Source organism: Macadamia integrifolia, chromosome 13 (genome assembly GCF_013358625.1).
Source record: "Macadamia integrifolia cultivar HAES 741 chromosome 13, SCU_Mint_v3, whole genome shotgun sequence".
Lineage (NCBI taxonomy): Eukaryota > Viridiplantae > Streptophyta > Magnoliopsida > Proteales > Proteaceae > Macadamia > Macadamia integrifolia.
This window is the reverse complement of record NC_056569.1, coordinates 21,122,975-21,147,452: the sequence shown is the minus strand read 5'-3', so window position 1 is coordinate 21,147,452 and position 24,478 is coordinate 21,122,975. Positions and strand designations below refer to the sequence as shown.

Here is a 24,478-nt window from a genome sequence, read left to right as displayed (position 1 = left end):
TTGTATTTCTTAAAATCCCAAACCCAAACTGAACCAAGAACATAAACATTTGGTTGGTTCAGGTTTTATCGGGTGGTTTTGGTTTAGTTTTGCTCCTCTCCTCCTCAAAACCCCATAACAGTAAAATTTGGTCAATCAAATACTACGGACAGGGGGATAATCAAGACCCAAGTAGATGGGCCCAAAACCATGAAACACCTGTATCTTGAATCTCAATTCTATCATACTAAATCTATTTGGATTCACAGCAAGGCCAAAATTAAATTTTTTTTCCCCGTATTCAAAATAAAAAAATACCATCTTCATCTTTAGGACTCTATTGTCTAATGTCAGGTCCCTTCTCTCATCTTCTCTCCTCCTTTCTCTATTCTCTATCTCTTCTACTTTCCTTTTGTTTTAAAACTCTTAACTCTCTCTCTCTTTCCTCCTTTCTCTACTCTCTTAGTCTCCGTCTCTTTCCCGTCTACTTTCCTCTTTGTTATAAAGGCCATTGTGAGTGGGAGAAAAATGAATATTGAGAAAAGCTTATCCAACCACAGAAAGCGTTTAATGGCATTGAACAGTGAGAGCCCTTGAGGTTGAAATATCTTCCCTCCCTTTTTCTTTCAGTGTATAGTATTGTCCTTATCACTATCAGGCTTAGTGGTTTGTTTAATGCGTAGGTATTCAGCAGCAGATGTCTTTCTAGTGGGTGCAAAACCAGTCATCTATCATTTGAGTGAGGCCCCATCAATAGGTAATCTTGAATGCCAGAAAAAGACTTCCAAGCCATCTTTTAAAGTCCACAAATTTTGGAAATCAGCTTTAGACCTATAGACATGCAAACAGTAATGAATTTTTGGTAGTTACAATACAATGGGATATTATAACACAATCTTCTATAACTCCTCGGATGAGATGCAAAGAGCATCGGCCATTTTTTAATTCAAATTTAAAGTCTTTGATGGCAAAAGCATCTTTTTCCTCCAATAGGAGTAAAGAATGATGTTTGACAATTAGCATGAAAGCAGGATGTGAGGTAAAGAGGAAGGAATCTGAAATTTTACAATTTGGAAATGAAACTTAGGAGCACTACCAAGACGAAATTTCCAAATAATTAATAATAACAACAATTGAGTGACCTTGAGCACAAAAAAATGTGCCAATCACAATGATAAGAAATTTTTTTTTTTTCCCTTTTCTCATAGTAGGTGAGGTAAGATTCATTTGAAAAGAAAAAAGAAAGAAAGGAAGATAGTTAGGAAGGTGAAGCTCAAGAGAAATAGAAGTCTAACTTATCAGATATACAAAGGATAAGCAGCACAGACTATAAGGGTGAAGTGCAAGAGATAGAAGTGCCTTTCCTTCTCATGGAGCTTATCCTACACTTATCCTACAAGGAGAATAAGTTAGAGAGAGAGGGGTAAAAAAAGAAAGAGTGCGAGGGAGAGAAAGAATTTTAGTAAGAAAATGAAAGAAAGAGTTTTAATTAAAAAAAAAGAAAGTGGATGATATCTTATGAGAGTGAGAGGGAGAGAAAGAGTTTTAGTAAAAATAGAAAAGTGGATAATAGGCAAAATCGTGTGAAAATAGGAGAAAGAGATATATAGTATTTAAGTAATATAAAAATATAATAATATAAACGGTACCAGTAATTTAAGAAAATAAAAAAAAGAATGGAAAAAAAGATAATGAAGAAGAAAGGATAAAATTGATGATAAAAATGTCTAGTGAAAGATTTACCACTTTGTGCTTTTATATAATAGTATGATATATATATATATATGTATATATGAATAATTATTGAAGTCAACTAGGATTTGTTTGGTATGCAATTTCAAAATAGATTTTGGCTCTAGAATGCATTATGAAAACAGAAAAATAAGTAATTGGATTTTAGAATACATTTTAGATCCAAAATCTATTCCAATAATGCATACCAAATATACAACCTTGCTAAAGGTTGACTCTGCAAGTATGTGTGGGAATTTCAGCTAAGACCAATAAGTTCGAGTCTCTTTGAGTTGGTAACAACTCCTATGCATGGATAACGGTCACTCATATAGGGTTGGCACAAGCCCAATTCAATTTACATTGGTTGCTGGCTGGCTTGCTTGGGTAGGCCTTCCCCGAGTCGAAACTGATTTATTTTAGTTGTTGGACTATAAAAAAAGGGAGGAATTTAGGTATATTGCTGGCTTTCTTGGAGTTAGTGACTCAACCAATGGGATGGTTGAAATGGGAAGAGCATAGAAGAGTTTTCCAAAAGGAGAAGTGAGATAGACAAAGCAAGGTAGACTACACCCTCTCATTAATTTGTTCAAGGGAAAAAGAACATTATCCGATAGTGTTGCATATACTCAAATACATGGGGAAGTGGAACTAGAACTAGAACTAGACTGTGAAAAGATGCCCATGCATTGGCTCCACTTCTCATATATTTAGACATACATAATACTATTCGATAGCATATCCTTTCTTCTTTTGTTTAATCATTATTTTTAAGATAGAAGACCGCTCCTAAATCACATTGTCCCTACGCTCATATACCCACCCAGATGGTAAAATGATGCCCCACCCAATACAATAAACCTATCCAACCTTGATGCATGTGCATCCTTTCATTGCCCCCCACGCTGGTGCAAGGGCCACACAGCAAGGAGAACTTTTTCCCCTTATATTTATTGTTACCATTTTAAAACCATGGGAAAAGAAGTCTACCCTAATAATGTGGACCCTGCCCATTGACAAAGAGGAGAGAAAAGATGACCCTATTCCTGAAAAATACAAAATACCCACCCCAGCTTGGTGTAGGCCGCGCGACTAATAGGTAGTGTTGTTCTTCCCATGTGAGGAGGCGGCGTATACTACCCCTAAGGCTCAGAGAGGCTTTTTCCCATGAAAAATAAGAAGGAAAAAGAACGGTGCAGTGCAGGTTGAGCCTGCAACAATTTGACAAAAAAGAAGTTTTCTTCCAAAACTTTGAGGGGCCTTCCAATCCAAAACCTGGGATTCCTCAATAACAGACACTGCTGGGAAGAAGGTAAATCCTGCGGCTTTGGTCGTTATTCTTGAAGCAATATCAAAAGGAATTTCATTGGGAACCTTCTGGGAAGTCGGAATTTCTGTATCATTTGAACTTCGAAGGTTATGAGGAAAGATTCGATCTTCTAAATTCTTCAAAAATGTCGAAGCTGTTCGGGAAGATTGCTAGTTTTTTCAGGTCCCGGAATCTCATTGGAGTCGACAAGGCAGGCAACCAATATTTCACCAAAAACGAAGTGATCGATGGAGTCAGTAAGTGATCTTCGTCATTCTCTCATTCCCGTCTTCTGCTAATTAATGAAAATGCATTTTTCTGTTCCACTTTCTGGTTACCTGGTATCTGATGTCGTTTGTTTCTGGTTTATTGCTACCTGGGTTGTCCGTAAAATTGCTAATTAGGTGACTCTCCTTCCTCAATATTTAGTTTGAACTGGTGCTGGTAGAAGTGAATATTTTGCTGAGTCTCATGTTTCACCATAAAGAAATAAAACTAATGACCTAATCCGTGTGAAACAAATTATTAGGATATCTGCATCAAATGTGGTGGATGATATCTGGGTGGGTTATATATTTTGTGAATTATGAATAACACTAGCGACTCAGTTTGAAATTCAGAGTTGGGTACTCCTAATTGTTTTGGTCCGGAGGAACATCCAATTCAGTTTATCACATCTCTTCCCTTGTAGTTTTCTGATGGGGAACACGATTCCATGCTAACTAGACTTTTGCATTGCTCAATCTCTATGCCATTCTCTAAAGCACTATGGTTCTAGTGCAATCTCTTCTCTTCTATGATGTGCTTTTTTCTGACCTGTTGGAGGCTTTCTATGAAAGTTACATTTCTTGTAGCCATTAGGAGTTTAAATAAAGTAGGGAAGTTCACTGTGTGTGTCTCAGTGACTCTTTGAAATTTAAGAACATGTTGTTAATCACCAAATGGGATGAACCATGCGCATTAAAAAAATAAGCAATAATAAAATTAGTAGTAATAAAACTATTATAATAACTACAATTGTTACTGCTACTGCTGCATCACCTAATTGATTTGGGTTCATATTTCTATTGTTCTTGAATTTTTTTTTTCTTGACAGTCTAATGTTATGTTGTTTGTTCTCTTTTCTGCTTCAGTGAAAGAAAAAAGATCGGTAATATTCAAAGGAGAGCAGGATCCTACTTCCATTCCAGGTAAATTTTTTGGGGCAAATGCTAATTCTTTTTTTGCAATTAGTTGGAAGAAGTTAAAAGCACATTTTATTAGGAATCATACTTTTTCAAGATTGATCTCGTTCATTCTAGTATTGATCTATAAAAAGCTTATGACAAAGTCCGTAGGGAGTTAATCTGGCAAGTACTAGAGAAGTGTTTCAAGGAAATGCGTGAACATAATTAAAGATATGTTTGATGGTGTGGTGACTAGTATAAGAACTAAGGGGGGTCAATAGTGAATTGTGAATTCCCAATTACAATTGGGTTAATCAAGGATCAACGCTAGGCCCTTATTTGTTTGTGTTTATCATGGATGATTTAACTAGAGAAATTCAAAATGTGGTTCCTTGGTGTAGATTTTTCGCTGATGATATAATTTTGGTGGATGAGACAAAAATAGGGATTAACGCCAAGTTAGAGTTTTGGGGATCAACCTTGGAATCAAAAGGTTTAAAGATAAGTAGACCAAAGACAAAGTATATGTTGTGTAACTTTAGTAATGTTAGGACGGATAATGTGGTGGTGAAAATTTATGAGACGGAGATTCCGTAAAGTGATTATTTTAGGTACTTGGGTTCAATTATAAATAAAGAAGATGATATAGAGGATGATATTTTGCAATGAATTAAAATTGGATGAATGAAGTGGAGTGTTGTGTGAGTGTGAGTTAAAACTTAGTATAATAGAAGAGAACAAGAGAAGTGGATAGTAGATGAGAGAGAGGTAGGAGGAGGAGAAGAAGAAGAGAAGGTTGGCAGTAGTGACTTGGGGAGAGAAATGATCCCTCTCCCCTATATTAATTTACTTGCTGATATTATATGGGAAACTACATATATATCCCCATTGATGTAGATGCACATTATGGAAGAAGATATGAGAGGAAAAAGGGTCCAGCCAAGAAGACCCAATCGACCCCCACTTAGACCACTTGAGTGGCTAAGTCATTTTTAGAAATAAGGGCCCATTGGGCCCATCGATTAGTATGATATTTAATTAAGTAGAGGCCCATTGGGCCCATTGATTATGTCCCCTTAATGGGCAGTGGTATGTCCAGTTCAATTTGTTTAGGTCTCTATTTCTCCACATTGGTTTAGTCCTAGTCTTAGTATGACTGTAATTAGGAAGGTCCAGCCCTCTTTAAATAGGGGAGCTTATTGTACAATTATTTTCAGATTTGAATAAAGAATATTGCAGTCAAATTATTAGAACAACCGAGATAGCTGTGGGTGAGAAGCCCTGGCCGAGACAGCCACTCCTCCCCACTTTCTCTTTGTGTTTTTGTTCTGTTATTCTTGCATCGATCACCATTAAAACTCTGTTATTGCTGCTACTGCTACTCTATTAATTCTGCCTAGAAGCTCCCAGAAATCAGGATCAACCAGCAGGGAATTCTTGTCTTGTTTTTCAATCAATTTCCAGAAGAGCATTCAATCAAGGTCAGTTCTGTTCAGCCTTCAAGGGACTGGTTTGGCATCATCTGAGAACCATTCGATCCTCTCCTACAAGCCATCTGAAGTCCTCTGCTGTTCTTCTTGAAAGATCCCTCAGTTTCTCTCTCCTAGGGCTGGAATCAAGAACTCTCGGATCTCCATCATCCACGGGCAGAATCCTTTCAAGTTTACAGGTTATTGTTGCCACCCAGAGGCCTTCATTCAACCAAGAGTACAGCTCCATTGGAGCTATACACAGCCAACCGCACCTCTCTCTCTCTCTCCCAATCGTAGGTTTCTCTCTCCTCTCTTTTGGGTCAGTTTTGGGTCGGGTTTTGCTACTGTTTTCGGATTATACCTTTGGGTACTGCTGCTGGTTGTTGCTTTGTTATTCTTCTGGTTTCTTTTATCAGCTACTCTTAAAGCTATTGTGAGAAAGTTGCTTGTGTGCTTGGGGTTATCACTGTGGGAGTTAGTTACTTGTTACCCACTCCTGCATTACCCATGCTAACATAAGGTAACATAAGGAGGTAAAATGGACAAAGCATAATACAAGAAAATAAGAAAATAGCGAAGTCCTTAAAGTACCCCGATTACATAATTCTAACACTCCCCCTCAAGCTAGAAAATAAATGTCATACATTCCCAACTTACACAGAAGGATACTGAACTAGTGAGAGATGAGCCATTTGGCGAACATATCATCCAACTGCTTTCCTGTCTTCACAAAAGGAGTGCAAATGTGGCTAGAGTCAATTTTCTCCTTAACGCGATGAGCCATGACTCCAAATTCTGCCACTGGACTTGATCTAGACACAATAGACTATTTTTTTCTTCTCCGTGTAACTAGGTTACCGATGACAAATGTGCAATATCTTGATATAGATCTTCTACGCCCAATTAGCATTGGTGTAGTCTTTATTTTTTAAATGGTTGTGTCTGGTGAACAATAGCCCTTTCCTTGGGGTAGACTCCAAATACCTTAGGATACGATACACGATATCCAAGTGCTCACTCTGGGAGTATGCATAAATTGATTCACCACCCCAACCGAATAGGTGATATCTAGTCGAGTCAAAGAGAGGTGGATCAGCTTTCCCATTAGTCTCTAATATTTAACCTATGTCAATAAGGGATGGTCCTGTCTTCCATAATTCGTGATCTTGTTTAATAGAAGAGTTTACTGGTTTATAGCCCATCACCCTTATTTCTTTCAACAAATTCAGCACAAACTTCCTTTGACAAATACTTATTCCCTTCTGTGAACTTGACACCTCAATTCCCAAGAAATATTTCAAGGGTCCAAGGTCCTTGATCTCAAACTGTTGAGCTAAGTAAGACTTCAATCTTTTTATCTTCTCCCTGTCATTTCCTATCACCATAATGTCATCCACATAGACAATTAGAGTTGTGATGGTACCATTACCTCGCTAGGTAAATAGAGTATGATTATTTTGACTATGGGTGTATACATTCTTCATAGCCTGTCTAAACCTCTTAAACCAAGCCTTTAGAGCCATTTAAAACTTTCTTAAGAAGACATACTTTTCCTTCAACTAAGGGAAACTTGAAGCCTGGTGGAGTTTATATATATACTTCCTCTTCCAAATCATTATGGAAGAATGCATTCTTCACATTTAGTTGATACAATGGCTAGTCATAGATGCCTTCCATTTTAAGTTAGACATGGCCTCAGTGACATTCTTAGGAATTAGGAGTAGAGGAAAGGGCAACAAAGAAAGCAATACCTATAAGAGAGATAGCATCATAGGAAACAAACTCGGCCATAGGATTAGTATAAGCTCTTGTTCCCTTTTAAACAACAATGGGAAGATTTAACTCAGAGAGAGGAGTATTACTTGACACAGGAAGGTGGAGCTTAAGATGTGGATCCAAAGAGGACTCTTGGTAGGTCTTCTTTCCTTTTCTTTTGTCATCAAGTAACTCCTCATTATCAGTTCCTCTTAAATGATCTAGAACATCAACAACATCCACCTCCTTGTGTTTCCCCATATGAAGTAGATATGGAGGAATAGGCAAAGGAGGAAGAAAGGGGGTGACAACAATAGCCTCTTCACTTCCACTATTCTCCCCTTGAAGAGGGTGCATATGGGGCAAAGAAAGGCACAGATTCAAAAAAAGGTGACATCTTTAGAGTAAATCTGCTTTTGGGAAGATGGATGGTAGCACTTATAGCCTTGGCAAAAGGGGCATACCCAAAAAAAAAAAATTTGAGGGCCTTAGGATCAAGTTTAGTTCAAGTAGACTTATTAACATGAACATAGCACACAAACCCAAACACTTTGGGAGGAAGAGAGAAAGCAGTAACTTGAGGGGACAAAATTTTTAAAGGGAATTTGGAACCAAGGATACTAGAGGGCATATGGTTTATAGAAGCTAACCATGTGAAGGGAATAAGACAAAAAAGTCTTAGGGATATGCATACCAAATAGTGTACTCCTAATGACTTCCAATAAATGGCAATTTTTCTTTTTAGCTACCCCATTCTGTTGGGGTGTGTCAACACAGACAAACTAATGGACAATCCCATTATCAGTAAAAAAAGGTTTTGGAGTCCACCATACATGTACTTTTCCCCTCTATTAGAGCAAACATTTTTAATTCTAGTATCAAATTGAGTACAAATCATTTGATAGAAATTTTTGAAAGCATCATACAAATCACTTTTATGTTCCATAAAAAATAGTCTAGGTGGTTTGGGAGCAATCATCAACAAATCAGGGGAAATAGCATAACCAAATAAAAAGTGGTGGGAGCAGGTCCCCAAATATCAGAATGCATAATATGGAAAGGAACAATAGATTTATTACCATGACAAGTATGAGAAGAACGACAATGTTAGCAAACATGGTCTATACTGAAATACATGGGAAGTTGAAATAGAAGAAAACAAGTGCGTCAATTGTTTTTCCACAACACCAAAATATGGGTTGCCTAAGTGTGTGAATCCAAAGCATCATAGAATCAACAGTGTTGTTGTCACTACACCCACACACATAAGACTTAGCTGTAGAAAAAAAGATGTTCTGAGTTCAAGGAGGTAAAGTCCTTTCTCCTCATGTCCATTGTCAAAATCCTCTTCGTCATCAAATCCTAAAAAAGACAATGTGGAGGAAAGAAGGTGACACAACAATTCAAGGATTTGGTTAGGTGATAACATATAAGAGGTTAGTTGCCAAGTTAGGAACATGAAGAATAGAGTTAAGGGAAATAGAAGTGGTAACATAAACACTATCCTTAATACAAATAGAGGAAAGAAAACCATCAACAACTCTAACTTTATCCCTACCAAAGCAGACGGAGTATGAATCATAACACTAAGACATATCAGTCATGTGATAGGTGGCCCCAGAGTTAATGAGCCAAGAAGAGGCAGTGGAAGGGGTGGATGTAGAGACCTACAAGGCTGAGGCTGAGGCTGAATAATCTGGCCCTATTATCATAGAAGAAGAGCTACCCAACTGTGACATAACCCTTCAAAAGGTTGTAAGATCTTCTAATGTGGGGGAGCTGTGGTCTGTCTGTAGCCCAGATGAAGACCCCACAAGTTCAGTTTCAGCCATCACGGAGTAAATTTGGAAGGGGGGGCAGGCTCTAGCTCCCCCTTTCCTGCCACCGCGCGTATCAAGGGGAGAAATTTTGGAAGGGTGGCCATGAAGTACCCATCAATTTTCCCCAGTGTGCATGGGTCGACCACAATGGTCACCTTGAAGCCTATCCCTATCATCCCCATAGCTAAGTCCTTGGCCTCTTCCTCCATAACGCCGATCTCTATGGGAGACATGGGAAAGTGCAGACCTCTCAAGTGATGGTCCAATTTCCATGGCCACTCTTTAGGAGTTTAGGTCCCCTCACTTTGTAAGTAGCTACATACTTCATCTAAAGATGGAAGAGGTGATCGGCCCAAAATTGGACATGGACTGGTTCATATTTCGGGTTCAACCCATGAAGGAGAATCGAGACATGTTCCTTCTTAAGTGTTCTGTCTATCTTTGCTTCGTCCTTGGGTTGGACAGTTGGAGGTCCCTATAGTGATCATACTCCTCCCAGAGATCAATAATTGTGTTAAAATACTCAGAGATAGCCCTATTCCTGCTTCATTGTGATAATCTTTTGGAGGAGTTGGTAGACCTTAGCCTAGTCACTTACTCAGTCGACAGTCTTAGAGGCACTATCTCAAATATCATTGACAGTCTTCTTTCTTATAAATCTCCTACTATTCTCAGGTTTCATAGAAAAGCTCAACCAATTCATAACAGTTCAGTTCTCGGTCTCCCATTTCAGATATGTTGGATCATTTGAATTAGGAGCCTTAATTGTACCAATAATGTACCATAATTTCCCTGACTCCATAGAGACAATTTAACTGAGTGCGCCCAATCCTAATAGTTAGTGTTGTCCAACTTCACAATGGATATCTAGGTGTTGGGTTCTCAAAGGCAATTAGACTAGGTTTGCCTTAAAATTTTGGTCGGTTATCCAAACCAAATGGGGAGCACACTCTACCCAAAGCCTCCTTCCCAGTACTTAAAAAAAAATATATTCCAGCAAGAAAGCAAACCATAGAACTTGAAGAAACCAGAATCGAATACACCTTTCAAAGTGTAGCCTTGTCCCTTAACGAATCATAGGACCCAAATAAGGTTACCCACCAACACACAGCAACCTGAAGCCTCACACATAGCATTTCAGATGAAAAATAAAAGAAGGAAAAAACTCCAAACTGGTGATACTTGTTAGTGCATGGGGAATTGAGTTGTGCTCAAGTAGTTCACACTTTCAGCAACCAGCGCCATGGGGGGTTGAAAGAGTACTCTTGAGGAACTGAAATCAAAGCTTGCGTTAACCCACCCCTGCTTTGTCCCTTGTTGAATTGAGCTCCAATCAGCCAAATTGTCACAAAAGAACCTATCTTGGTACTTCTTTAGTCTTCATCAAAGACTTATATCATGACATCTTCAATTAATTTCACATGGTAGCCCCTTCTTGGGACTCATTTGTAACCTAGGGTTCCAAACAGAGGGAAAGGAAGCGGAGAACTCGTAGCGCGACTCTCAAACCAGAACCGGAGGCTCTGATACCAAGTTGAATCCTAGTATAGTAGAAGAGAACAAGAGAACATAAGAGAAGATGAGAGTGAGAGGTAGGAAGAGGAGAAGAAGAAGAGAGAAGGTTGGTGGTAATGAATTGGGGAGGGAATAGATCCCTCTCCCCTATATTCATTCACTTGCTAATATTATATGGGTAATTACATATATACTTTACAAGAAGAAGATAACTAAGCACCTAAAGTACCCCTATTACACAACTTTACAGTGTGATCAATGTATTCCTTTAAAACTTAAAGAAAAATTTTATGAGATAATCAAACGACCTGCTATGATGTATGGGGCAGAATGTTGGGCAATTAAGAAGCATCATGGAGATGAACTCAGTATAGCAAAGAAGAGGAGGTTAAGGTGGATGTGTGGTAAAACTAGGAAGGATAAAGTAAGAAATGATCATATTAGAGTTTAATTGGGAGTAGTTCCAATACATGGTAAGTTACAAGAAAGTCGTTTGAGATGGCATGACCATGTTCAACGGAGGCCTTTAGATGCTCCAATATGGTGTGATTTGATTCATATTGAGGGTCGAATGAGGGGTGGGATGCCCGAACCAATTTGAGGGGTGGGAAGCCTGATCCAATTCATTCTTCTTCTTCCTTCTTCTCATCCTTCCATCGAATTCTGTTTTTTCCTCTTTGATTTCTGTTATTTCTTTGAGTGTTAAGAGGCTATCAAGGGTGCGATTGGGTGTTGTTACAAGGATCGATACTCCCAGAAGTGCTGCTGCTGTTACTGATCCAGAATCCCAATCAACAGCCTGTGAAGTGTGAAAAGGGTTTTCTGGGCAGACCATCGCACCTCCATAGATCCCTGATATTTTCTCTACTTCTGGCCCTGTTTTAGGGTTTTGTTCATCACATTAGGGTGGCCACTTGACCAGAAGACTTGGGCCATCAGAGGCCTGTTGATTCTGCTACTTGAAATCGCCTAAAAGTTTCTTCTTCTTGCAACCATCTTATCTCCCTGTGAAGCCATCAGAACTTGCTCAACTTGTGAAGGACAGTTAGGCATCACACAGAGGTACTTCGATTCCAGTCTGGAGATCATCTGAAGCTGAAACCTCAAGTTCTTGGAAAACTACCAAAAGTTTCCTTTTTCATGTAACCAGCATATCTCTCAGTTCAGCAATCAGAAATTGATCAAATTTTGGGGGTTTGTTTGATCATACAAGGGCTCGATTTGATCCAAAATTCAGGTTCTTCTGAGTCCTACTTTGAGAGATACAGGTTTCCCTAATTTTGACCTAATCTGTAGTTTATTTCTCGGTTGTAACTTCTGATCAGATCTTAGTCTCTTTTTCGCCTAATGTTTGGAGCCTATCACTAGTCCTTACTGGGGTTGATTAGATTCATAATCTTCCTTACATCACTTTAATCATTGCATGTAGCCGATCCCATTTAGTTAGGATAAGGCTGAGTTATTGTTGTTGTATATATTATGTAAATCGATCCATAATTAAAGTGAAGCCTACATTTCTGTTGTTGATGCCTGCACCAAACAGTTCAGAGATGGCAATAATTTTGATTATGAATGGAAATATACTTGAGTGGATTAGTTAAAGTCCACCTTATTGAGAAACTTGATTCATTTTTAAAGTTATTATTTAATATTCAGTAGTCGCTTTCACATTTTGATTGCAGTTGAGTGGATTTGTTGGTTGAATGGGCAGCGAAAGAAAGCACCAACTCCTGAGGTAATCTCTCAATACAAATCTACCAAATTATCTATCAGAAACGAAGTGACTTATCCATCTGTCCACATCATGATACAATAGCTTGCTGGTTGTATCTAAATAAAGAAAAAATAATCAGTTTATATTTTAAGAGATAAGGAATAAATGAAATAAATGCCATGATGTGTATGTGTATGAGACCTAGTTTAGAAGTTCTAGAATCTTAATTCAAATAGTATTTGAAACCCCAATCCTACATCCTACTCTAGACAGGAAATAGAGTAAGGAAATTCAAGCCAAAGCAGAAGTAGAGAACAGAATTTGGAATTAATCCTTGAAATCAGATTTGAATTTTGAGAGGAAATTCAAGCACTGTGATGTAGATAGGGCTGTTAAGCTGGAGGCTCGAGCTGACCAGATCATGGTTCTTATTCTGGTCCTGGTTTAGCCCCTTTGAACGGCCAGTTTGTATCAGACCTGGTCCTCTTTTGGTGCCACCAATCTCAGCATTTCGGGGTTGAAATCCCAACCCGTCGAGCAGCAGTCCTTGCTTCCAGTTTTGTCCTCAACTGGAGCTTCTAGAAGACCAACTAGCTGTCCCCTTGATGTGGAAGAAGGAAGCTTCAAGGAGTCCAGCAGCCATCGATTCCTGCAAGTAGTTTAGGATTTGTTTCCTTTTTTTGTGGTTTCCTAAATTACCTTTGTCTTGCTTGTCAAGCTTAATTATAAATAGGTAGTAGATGTTAGTCTGTTAGTTGGTTTCTGTTTTTATATTTGCTTGGTTAACGAGTAGTTTGTCGTTAGGAAAATCTATGTTAGTTTCCTATTTCAATTACTTCCTAATTGTAAGCTGAACTCACTCCTTTATAAGGAGCTGCTGTAATCGATCTCTGAAAAATGAAGATTTGTTTATGAAAGATGGCTTATGCTGTTTTCTGTGATGCAGTTGGGTGAGAGGGCCAAGGTGAGGTGCCCAAAACCTAACCTTCTTCCCCCTTCCTAACCTGTCCATCGATTTCTCTTTTCCTCTTTTATTCCCTTCTTTTCCTAACCTGTGAGGGAGTGATTTGAGAGCTATTACAAGGCTATTTGAAGACCCAGAGATCAGCAACCAAATCTGATTAAAGGCCAGTCCAAGGACAGAATCGAACTCAGCTGGAGTCAGGGTTTTGACCCTGGTCGATCTCCTCGGAACTCCCAAGCCAGCAGGCAGTTTTCTAAGCCCTTTTAGGGTTTTATTGAGGCCATTGAAGGGGTCCTTTGACCACAAGACCAGGGCCATCTGAGGCCTGGTTAGGAAGCTGCAGGGTTTCTCCCTCCCTGCCTGTAAACCCTATTCAGCCCACGATTGTTGCTGACTGTTCTGCCTTCTTCAAGATCTGTTCACAACCAACTTTTGAGGACTGATTCAGGCCCCTCAAAGACACTTTCAGAGATACAATTCATCAGAGCCTGGATTAAAGTTCTACAGGTCTCCTTATTTTCAGCCCGAATTCCAGATCCTACCTGGAGTTAGGTCCTATGTGATCTAGCCTTAAATCACACTGAATCTACTCAGAATGAGTTCTCAACAAAAGTTAATAGCCCTTGCAGCACAGTTAGAATAATCTCGCAGTCATTCAGACAAGTTTGACTTGAATTTGATAGAACGTAGGGGTAGGCATGCTGATACAGTAATATCGATATCCTGTTCAGTTTGTAGACAGCTATGCCAAAATGAGATATGAAGGAACACTGCGCGATAGCAAAAAGGCAGCAAATTATACTCCTACCTTACTAGAGAAGCGGGTAAGAACTTAAGGCATTGAAAGATGTGAACTGAGTGCCGTGGGCAGGGTGAAATAATCTGCCTGTCTTATAGAACAGAACCTAGGCCAACGTTATTATCAACAGTACTAATGGACCAAATAGAATAAAAACAGAACAGAACTCAAGATGTTAAACATTCAGATAATCAGATTAGAATTCCACAAGAGAGATAAGATGCAAACATCACCATTCAAAAGAAAAAATACACTGGTTCTGGAACCAGAATAAAAGCCTGAACTGCAGAATAAAAAATTAAAGAACTGATGATCTGACCTGTCGGTTGGTGTTAATCAGCTGAAGGATGTGTCTCTGGAAAATTTGAAATATGAAAATTGAAGAGAGAAGTAGAAAGGGATGATGAGAAATTGAAACTAGGAAAGCTTCTAGTCAGAGGAAAAACAATCCTCTCTCTTCTGCCTGTGAATCCACATGGGTCTTCTAAACAGCTCGGTAACTCTAGAACAACAATCAAATTGATGCCTTGAATGGCCAAAGTACAATGCTTTATGTAGACTAATGTAGATCGCAGGAGCAATCCAAAACCAATCTAGACCGGTTGTGAGATTCAACTGCTGTGTGAGATAGCCTGGTCAGGTGTGGTCTGGTTCTTGGGACAGATTTCTATCTTGATGCAATTCTAATTCTCTACTTCAGTCATCAAACTGGACCAAGAATGGACTAATGGGTTGTATGATCCATGGGCTTTATATTTTTGGGTTTACTTTTGTAATGGGTTGATTCTATAAGCCCACAATATTGGGAATTTATGTCCCAGACAGGATTAAGTAGTTATTTTATGTTTCCTAGTCATTAAGAATATTAGGTTTCTATATTTTGAGTATTCTAGAAGTCTAGTTATGTCTTTTTTTTTATTTTTTATTTCTTAGTGAGCAAGTTATTATTTGTTAGGAAGTTTGTGCCTTAAGTCAATAGGTTTCTACTCTTAGTTTGTTTCCCTTTTTTAGTTGCTTACCTTGTATTGAGTTCCTAACCTCTACTACATAAAGAGCCATTGCTGTAACATAAAGACATGGATTGATTAATTAAATTGTTTGTGGGCCATGCCTACTACTTTGGCCTGAGATATGTTGTTCATCAACTGAGAGAGTTGAGGGTAGAGACCCAGGCTGAGATAGCGATTCCTTATCCCCCTTTCTTCTTCCATCGATTCTCACCCTCTTCCTTTCTTTTTTCTTCTATTTTTGTCTTTGTCTACTGTTTAAAGTGAGATTGAAGCCCTATAAGATTGCTGATCAGAAGTCGCACACAAAGGCTATCGAATCCAGTTACAAGGCTTCCCCCAGGAAGAATTTTCGAGTGCATAACCTCCAAATCAGATCTCTGATTGCTGCAGGATTTTAGGGGTTTGTTGAGGACCTTAAGAGGACGACTCGATCCAAATTTGAGGATCATCCGACGCTTACAGCCCAAGTTCTTGAAGAATTACCAAAAGTTTCCTTTTCTTGCAACCAGCATAAGTCTCAATCCAGACAGCGGAATTTGCTCAATTTTTGATGGTTTGCTCCCCCATATAGGATCTCCATTCCATCCAAATTTCAGCCCCAACAGAATCCTATTTGTTGAGATACAATTTGTGCAAGTTTCAACCTAAATCTGAGTCTATTTTCAGATCTGTTCTTAGTTCTTACTATTGAATCTGATCTATTCTAAGTCTTGTTGGAGTTTATGATGGATCCTACTGGGACTGATTACCCTTTGGTAATTTAGTCTGACATCATAGACATTGAAATACTAGACTCCTACTGATGCAATTGCACGATGGACTTAGAAAATAAAAATAAAAATCTTTTGATTTGATTTTCTTTTGTTTTATAAATAATTTCTTTTTAAAATTAGCTAGCTTCTAATTTTAGAATAGTTTCCATTAATTGTTTGATTTTTCGTTTATATTAGTCATGTAATGGATGAACTCGGTGGTTAGATTTGATTGAATTTGGGACAATATGTTTTGGTTGAAGTCGATGGCTGCCATAGATGCTTTCTTTCTCCCCCTTTTCTAATATCTCCTATCCATCGCTCTCTTTATCTCTGCTATTTTCTTCTTTTTTTTCCCCTTGAATTCTGTTTTCTCCCTTTCATCAGTTTGTTTTGAATACTGAAGACCCATTCGAGTCCTGTGGAAGACCTATTGAAGATCCACACATCAGCAGCAAGTTTGAGGACCTGAAGACAGCTTGTTTTCCCTGATCGACACTGGTTTTCTGCTAGGGTTTTGACCTGCTGTTTGTCCTCTATTTCTACCAAGCCTGTGGCCAGTTGCAGCCACACTTCTGGGTGACTATTGGAGGACCTAAGAGAGAGACTCGACCAGGAGGATGGAGGACTGGAAGGCCTTTTGAAGCTGCTGCTGAAATCTCCCTCTCGACATACTGACTCTACCGCCCAGATCTGGTTCAGGTCCTTCGATCTCTTTGTTGCATACTACTCCAAGCTGAACATAGAGCTGTTGGAAGAGCAGGTTGTGGCGAAGCTTTGCCTGGAATATCGGACCCAGTCGACAGGTATCAGCGAGGTTCTCCTTCTGTTTCTGTTTCCCTATTCTGCCGCCTCTCTTGATGGTTGTCTAGAGGTTGAAGACAACCCCATAGAATCGTGTTTTATTTTAGAGATACTTGTTTGATTTTACACTTAAGCCCCTGTGACCTAAACCTGTGTTCTAATAAAACCTCCTTTAGTAATTCCAGAATGTCCCCCCTCTTTTATTTTTCTATTCCAGTTTGACCCTACTATTTATTTTCCTCTCTTTTAAGCTCTTAAAATTGTTTCTGAAATTACAAGAATACCCCTCAACCATTACATTGAGCTTCTTAGTCATTCTTGTGGGCCCTAAGTGATCCGATTTCGATCATTGGAATTCGGTTCCGCATCACCTACTCAACACATAACTCTCCTACTCAACTAGGATTCAACTTAATTAAATAAACAATCAATGAGAGGACTCAAAGGTCAAAACCACTCCAACTTAGACTCTGTCAAAACCACTCCAACTTAGACTCTTTTCAGGTCCCATTAATATTAAATAAAACATTACTGCCAAGAACTGATGGGACTATAATTGGCCATAAAACCCAGAAAAATAAACTCGTTTGCTACTTTTAAGCCTGTTTGGAGAATGGCCTGGCAATGAGTTGCATGCTTGCATCACAACACGATGTTCTAGGCCTGGTGAATAAAGCCCAAGTACTTGGCACCATAAGCATTTCATTACTTTTTTTGGAGGAATTGTAGGGTGATAGCATTCGCTTTGATCAATTTTCAATGGGTCAGGGCTTTTTTCTTACTGTTTGCTATGATTTATGTTGCTGATAGGTAACGTTCTAATTTGGACCTACTTGTTAACCAATTATCTGGTATTAATGTCGCTGTTTCCAATGTATTGGTCTAATTAGCTTGTTGATTGATAATAAATAGTGACGGACTCTTAATCATGAGATTATATTATTATTAGCTTCTTGTAAGTTTGAATCCTTAGTTCCTTACTTCCTTATAGTCAATTCTTTTCTTGAAGAAATACTTTCCTTCTTGACTGATTGTTTCTTGTCTGTCTTTTCTTTCTTCTCTCTCTCTTTTATTTTTTTAAGTCTGATGACTGAGTAATTTGCCATCTGATATTCTTGTTAATTCCCATCTTCAGGAAATGATTGAGCTGGAGGCAAGGCGTGAACGTGTTAAACTTAATGTTGCTCGTATGTATTCCTCATACAATTACTTTATAGTTCTTATCTAATTTGGGTGGCTGATAGCCTCTTGTTCATATTCCCTAATTAATTCTCCATAACCTTCTACTTTACAATCAATTAATTATCGGCAAACCTTTTTTCACACCATGAAAATGATGAATATTTAGCCACACCGACATCTTTGAGTGACATTTTGATCAGAGGAATAGAACAGGACTGCAAAAAGTTGTGGGGACAAATCTTACTGGCAAAATAGCCTTTTCTCTATAGAGAGGAACATGTTCTGATTGAGCGATCAATATCTAAAAGCCTTTCCATAAAACCAATTCTAGTGTTTGCAGACCAAAATGTTAGCCTTTCTTATCCTACTAATTCATGCTTCATCTTGCCTCCTAATCATTCCAAATATGCAAAATCTTTCCTTGAATTGATGAGGTAGGAACTATTCCTTTGGTGGACCCAACAGGTAGGATCGTAAACTATCCTTCATATCATCCCATTTTTTGTTCTTCCTATGGCTAAAAAATGATGTAATATTCATATGATTTAGATACTGCGGATTAGACCGTCAGAATGAAAAGAGTTCTCCAACGAAAATTAAAAAAAGAAAGAAAAAAGAAATGCTTAATTGAACTGTCATGGATAGAGCCAATACATCACATTAAGCACATGATAAGAATTTTTTTTTATATTTTTTTTTAATAATAATATATTTTTTTATGAGTTTTGGCCCTTTGAACTAGTCTTTAGTTTTACTATCTTCAGATTTGTCTAAAGAACTTTCTGATTTATTTTATTTCATAAAGTTCTCAAGGAAAAAGAAGAACAGGAAAAGAAAGCTGGACAGAAAATTACTCGGCAAAGTGTGAGCACTGGTCAGTTATTTCCTTAAAATTCTTGATAGCTACATTGTGCTTTTGATACAGCCCTTAATTACATTCTGTCTCTACACATACTAGGTAAAGTTGAAGGCCCAAATTTGAGAAGTTTCATTCGACAATTTCCAGCTGCTTCTATGAAAGGTATATTCACATTCCTTAGCCAAAACACTCATAATTGGAAGTATGTCTCCCTTTCAAGAAACCTAAATGTAATAAAAACATCCCAACCTAAATGTAATAAAAACATTCCAACCTACGAATCTTCAAATGATCTTCAGGTTATAAAGTGGGGATGTTAGGTTGCAGTGACCCTGATCAGAATGATACAGATTCTAAATGATACTGCCACTATAAGTGGTGGCCATTTTTCCCTCGTATCGTGCACTACAATTGCATTATGAGGAAATCACATCATTTGTAGGACCATCCTTACTCCATGTCTGCCCATTGCATGGCCCCATTCACCCCTCCCCCCCCCCCCCCCCCCCCCCCCCCCCGAAAAAAGAAAAGAAGGGTTTGGCTATTGTGGTGTAGAGTTATAGCCATGCCTGAGGAACTCGAAACCTCAAATTCAATTGGTCTCTGTATAATATGATTGGGCAAGTTGTCTTTGGTATACACAATTGATGAAAAGTATGCCAAGTAGGGTTAAGATTTCTTGCATCATGTCAGGTGCTCACTGCTGAGCAATTAAATGTTCAAAAGCCTGCAACAGAGGCATAAGACTAAGTTAAAAAGAGTGGAGAATAGATATGAAGAAAATGCTCAAGGGTTATCTATTAATTGATATTTTAAAAAATATGAACCCTAGTAACCCATTTTGGGTGGTTACTTTGGCGAAGAAGGAACAACCCTAGTAATCCCACTAGAAAGAAGAATTAGAAAGGAACAAAAGATTGGTTAGAACTTGGAAATTGGCAAACCTAGTATCCATTGAAATCATTACATTGGCAAAGATGACAGGAGAAGAATAAGCGAGCACTTCTGATTTAATGGACGATATGGCTTTTTTTTTTTTTTTTGGGGGGGGGATATATTTTGGCAATAAGATGCATAAAAAGATACAACTTTTAACCCCATTACCACCTGTTGTGTTAGCAAAGTAGGCCCTCTGGTCTGTGTTCCTGGTTCCTAGTTCCTAGATGGAGGTGAATGGTGATTTCAAGTTCTGTTTCTGTTTGCATAGCAACTTCTAAAAGCTGTCCTATATAGTGAAACATACCAATGTGTTAACATAAGCTGAATGTAATGAAATTGAGTCCCATTTGTGGTTTTTAATCATTTGCATGATACTGATTGTATTGGCAAAGAAGGCAGACGAGGAAGAAGTGAATGCTTCTGATTTGATGGAAAATAAGGCTTTGGATGGAATGAGATGGCAAAATAGGATATGTGTAGCCGATCCCAAGTTCCCAACTACAAGATCCAAGATAAAGAGATCAAATATTTTAGCAGAAAGCCTTGTATAACCCGGTTTCAACCTGTTATGTCAGAAAAGGAGGAACAAAAAGGATATGTGTAGTTGATCCCCACTACAAGATCCAAGATAAGGAGATCCAATATATTTGCAGAAAGGTCCCGTATGACCTTGTTTCGACATGTTATTCAGCAAAGGAGACCCCTGGTGTTCCAAGTAACCTATCTGAACCTGCTATTTCAGCGAAGGAGGCCCTTGGTATTCCTACGTCCCAGTTGTAGCACTATGGTAGCTCAAAAACGTTAAAAAACAAAAAGAGAAAAGAAAGAAGAATAAAAGAACGATATTAAACCACTAAAAAAGGTAATCAGGTTCTTTTGGAGTTTGAGGTCTGGTCCAGTTTTAAAACTATGGCTATGACTTCCAATGCTGTTGCATTGGGACCATTGCTTGGTGCGATGGTAAAAAAGCCTGTTCAGCCAGCATGAAGATGTGGGATTGAATCTAATTGCAGCTGCTTCGCCCAAAGATTACCAAGTTTATGACTGTCTCCAATCCACCCCTCCCAGGACCCTCCGAATGCTGGATTTGCACCTCATAACAGTCATTTGTTGTGTTTGTATAAGTTGAATGAAGTTCATTGTTAATCATTTAACACATCATGATACCCTTTCTTTAATTGCAATGAGGTTTTCCATGTGAATTTTCTTTCAAATCTGAGATGCAATGTGTCTGGTCATATTGATACTGATGTTTCTGCTCTGATGTTTTTTCCCCTAGGTGACCAGCATGGGGATGCATCTAATGCAACAGATAGCATGAGGTATCCAACATTTAAATAGTTTCATGGAGACAACTATATCGTCGTGCAAATGCTTACTATTCTGGGTTCGCGGGGTGTTTCAATAGTTATTATAATGGTTACATTCTCTTTGTGAAATCAGGGTGTTTTATTGCTTGTCATGCTTCTTCCTTCTACACTTGCCCTATTCCTTAGTTTTTTTTACTTATTTCCTTCAGTCTACTCTCCGCTGTTTGTAGGGCTTTTATGTGCTGCATTAGTTTAAATTAATATTCCATATAGTTGGAGGGGACTGGAACTGGTTATTGGAACCTGAAGTCCAACACTATCCACAACAGAAGTGACTTGTCTACATATATGTTGACTAACACCTTGTGTTCAGCTTATATGATGGTAAATTAGTAGATGGTGGTCTCTAGGTTATGCTCGTGTTGCAGTATCATTTCAAGATTTTCCATAATTGCTAAAATGCTACTGTGCTTTAACCATTGCCCCAGAATCTTAGGAATTTTTTGGCTGTGGAATTCCTAACCCTCCGTCTTTATATTGAAAAGCTGCAATGAGATATAGAAGATAATTTGGTTTTTTTATAATTTCAAGTCCTTCTTAGCCCTGGTTTTTAAGCAATTGGATATGAAAGAATGACGTAAAATGATCTATGAAATTCTTGTTTTTAATTTCTGCAATGAAGTATTGTATTGGCTTATTGCTGGGAGTTGTTGTGAGTGTCCAAGTCTAAATGTTTATGTCAACTACAGAGACCGAAACCTATTTGATTTCACAGTGCTTCTGTAAAAAAGGCTAGGGGCTTTCTTGCTTTTTGGCATAGTTTGCTGCATATATTTGCTACTTTAGGCCAAAAGGAATTTTCTGGAGCGACCATGTATCAAGTTAGGATTAGTAGGGAGAGAGAAGCTTTCAAGGTTCTGTTTGATATCTAATTTTAAAGTTTGAGTATGCATTTTTTACATCATCTTGGAGTAACACTTTTATACTTCATAGTGCATGTGATATCTCTGACAAATCCTTCATTAAATCCATCAAAGTTGAAGTTTTTCTTCATGCTCTATTAAATCCATCAAAGTGAATGTATTTCCATGAAGATAGCTTTTGTAGCAGGATCTTTATCTGACAACATTTGGCATCTGCAGGAATGCTGAAGAAACTAGGAAAGAAAAAACAGTTCCTCCCAAAGTGAAGCAGCAGCCTGAGTATGTTCTCTTTCACCATTTCTGCTACATTGAGATTGTTTTATATGGATGCACATGCACAGATACTGTTCTGCTTCCAAGCATCTAATAATTTTGTTAGATGTATAAAGTGAATAATTTTTAAGTGGGCAAGCCTGTGGCTCAACGGTTAAGTTGCACTATTGCAACATGTTGGTCACAGGTTCAAAACTTGGAAACAGCCTCTCCTGCGAAGCAGTGGGGAAGGCTGCGTACATTTACCCCTGCCAGACCCTGCAGTAGCGGGAGCCTCATGCACTGGTTGCTCTTTTTATAAAATGAATAAGTTTTTATCAAGTAATAAATAACTGCCGAAACCTTCACAGGCACCAAAGCACAATAGATGATCACAGGAAATGTGACTAGAGACCAAGGGATGCATTTTATGTGACTTCTATACCTGCTTAGCTGGTTTCATTGCGTGATCAAACTGTATTTCAGGTCCTCAGAACCTGCAGGATCTGGTCAATCCTTCAGACCAGGAACATGGCAACCACCAACATGAGGAACAAGTCGATGGACTGGCACTTCATCAACTATGAACAGTTTGTGCATTGCCAAATGGATTGTTCAATCATTGATGGGACATTTTTCTTGATTTGGACCACATTATACCTTGAAGCAGTATCTTGAGGCACCATCATTTTAAGGGCTCACAAGTTGGAAGGTTCTTTGAAGGGGCACAAGTTGTGCAGGAGTAGATGAAGTCGCCAGAACTGAGCTACTCTGCAGGAATAGGTATTGGAAAGTTGTTTCCAACAATGCAAGTTTGATAAGTATCTCTTGTTTCATGCCCCTGTTGATTTTTTTTATTTTTGTTGAAGAGTTCATCCACAGATCTAATCATCATTAGACACTGTAGAGTCGATGTGTGTTCTCTATGTTTTAACTTAACACAATTTTGTTGTGCTTTTGAACATCAATTCATGGTTATCATTGAAAATTTTTTCTCAACTGAAGCTGTATTTTATCAATGTTTTACGGTTTTGTTACAAAAACTGAAGAGAGTACTGTGTGGTTTAGGAGCAGGGGGGCAGGCAGGTTGAGAAGTGAACAATCAAAATCCAATGTATTGGGCATTTGAGTTGCATCAGAAAGGAAAATAATGTATTGGAACCCTGCATATGATATTTACTCTGTTTCAACAAATCTGGGATTTGCTCCGTGCAATTACCGCACCATCAATCAGAGAATTTGGATGTCGGATTGATAGGTGAAGCATTTGTGAGTGTAAAAAAAATAAATTTGTTGAAGGATGAGAAAGCAGGGGAATTTACCTTCCCCTTTCCCTTTTAATCTAAAGGGAAAGAGAAACCACCATCCCCACTGCCCAAAAAAAAATTGTTGCTTTGGAGGATGCTTTTGTAGAGAGCTAACTTTTTTCATTTTTCTAAACCACTGGACCAGGTAATTGAGGTGGTCAGACTGTAATCCCATTAACAAAAATGTCCATTCATTCACAGTTTATAGATTACATTCTACTATTCTAGGTTGGGGCATTGGACCTAGAAATCATTTCCATAACTATCTGAGCCCACTCTGTTTCTAAAAGCATTGCCACCACTGTAACATATCTAAGCCTCCTGTTCCAGGCATATGAACCATTGAATTGTTGATGAGGAGATTTGACATAAGCACAACTGCATTCATATTGGCTTCTTTGTCCATAACTAATCCTCCATTTAAACATGCTGAGCTTTAATGTCTGGATATTCAACTCACTTCTCGAATTCTTGGCTTCCAAACATAGCATTAGAGGTTTTCTTATAATCTTGTTTGGTATCTCTTTCATGGAAATATCGCCTTTCTGGGGAATCGTCATTTTCTGAAAAATTTTTGAATTAAAAAAAGAAAAAAGAAAAAAAAAATCATTGTGTAATTATAATTTCTGTCTTGCTGTGTCTTATCGTTTTCTTGGCTTCCAAACATAACCTTAGGCTGTGTTTGCTAGCAAGAAAAGAAAAGAAAAAGGAACAATATAAAAAATTGTATTTTTTTTCTTGGTTTAAGAAATTTTCTTTGTGGTTGACATGTCCTGAGCCAAGAACCAAGAAAGATTTTTTTTTTTGAATTTCAAAATTCACCTTAGAAATGGTGAAGTTTTCTTTTGCTAAAAAATATATATATATATATATAGCTGGCCAAAAATACAAGAAAACATAAGAAAATATAAAATTT

At 38.2% G+C, this 24,478-nt stretch overlaps 1 protein-coding gene across 1 annotated transcript; it reads left to right on the top strand.

Annotated features, from left to right (window-relative positions):
• The first annotated feature begins 2,800 nt into the window (after nt 1-2,800).
• Nucleotides 2,801-23,254, top strand: LOC122058850. Its single transcript, XM_042621541.1, has 9 exons — nt 2,801-3,276; nt 4,153-4,209; nt 12,430-12,482; nt 17,926-17,977; nt 18,778-18,846; nt 18,931-18,993; nt 21,050-21,092; nt 22,223-22,282; nt 22,742-23,254. The coding sequence occupies exons 1-9, from the start codon at nt 3,165-3,167 to the stop codon at nt 22,803-22,805; spliced, it is 573 nt and encodes a 190-aa protein (XP_042477475.1). The 5' UTR covers nt 2,801-3,164; the 3' UTR covers nt 22,806-23,254.
• Nucleotides 23,255-24,478: the final 1,224 nt, after the last annotated feature.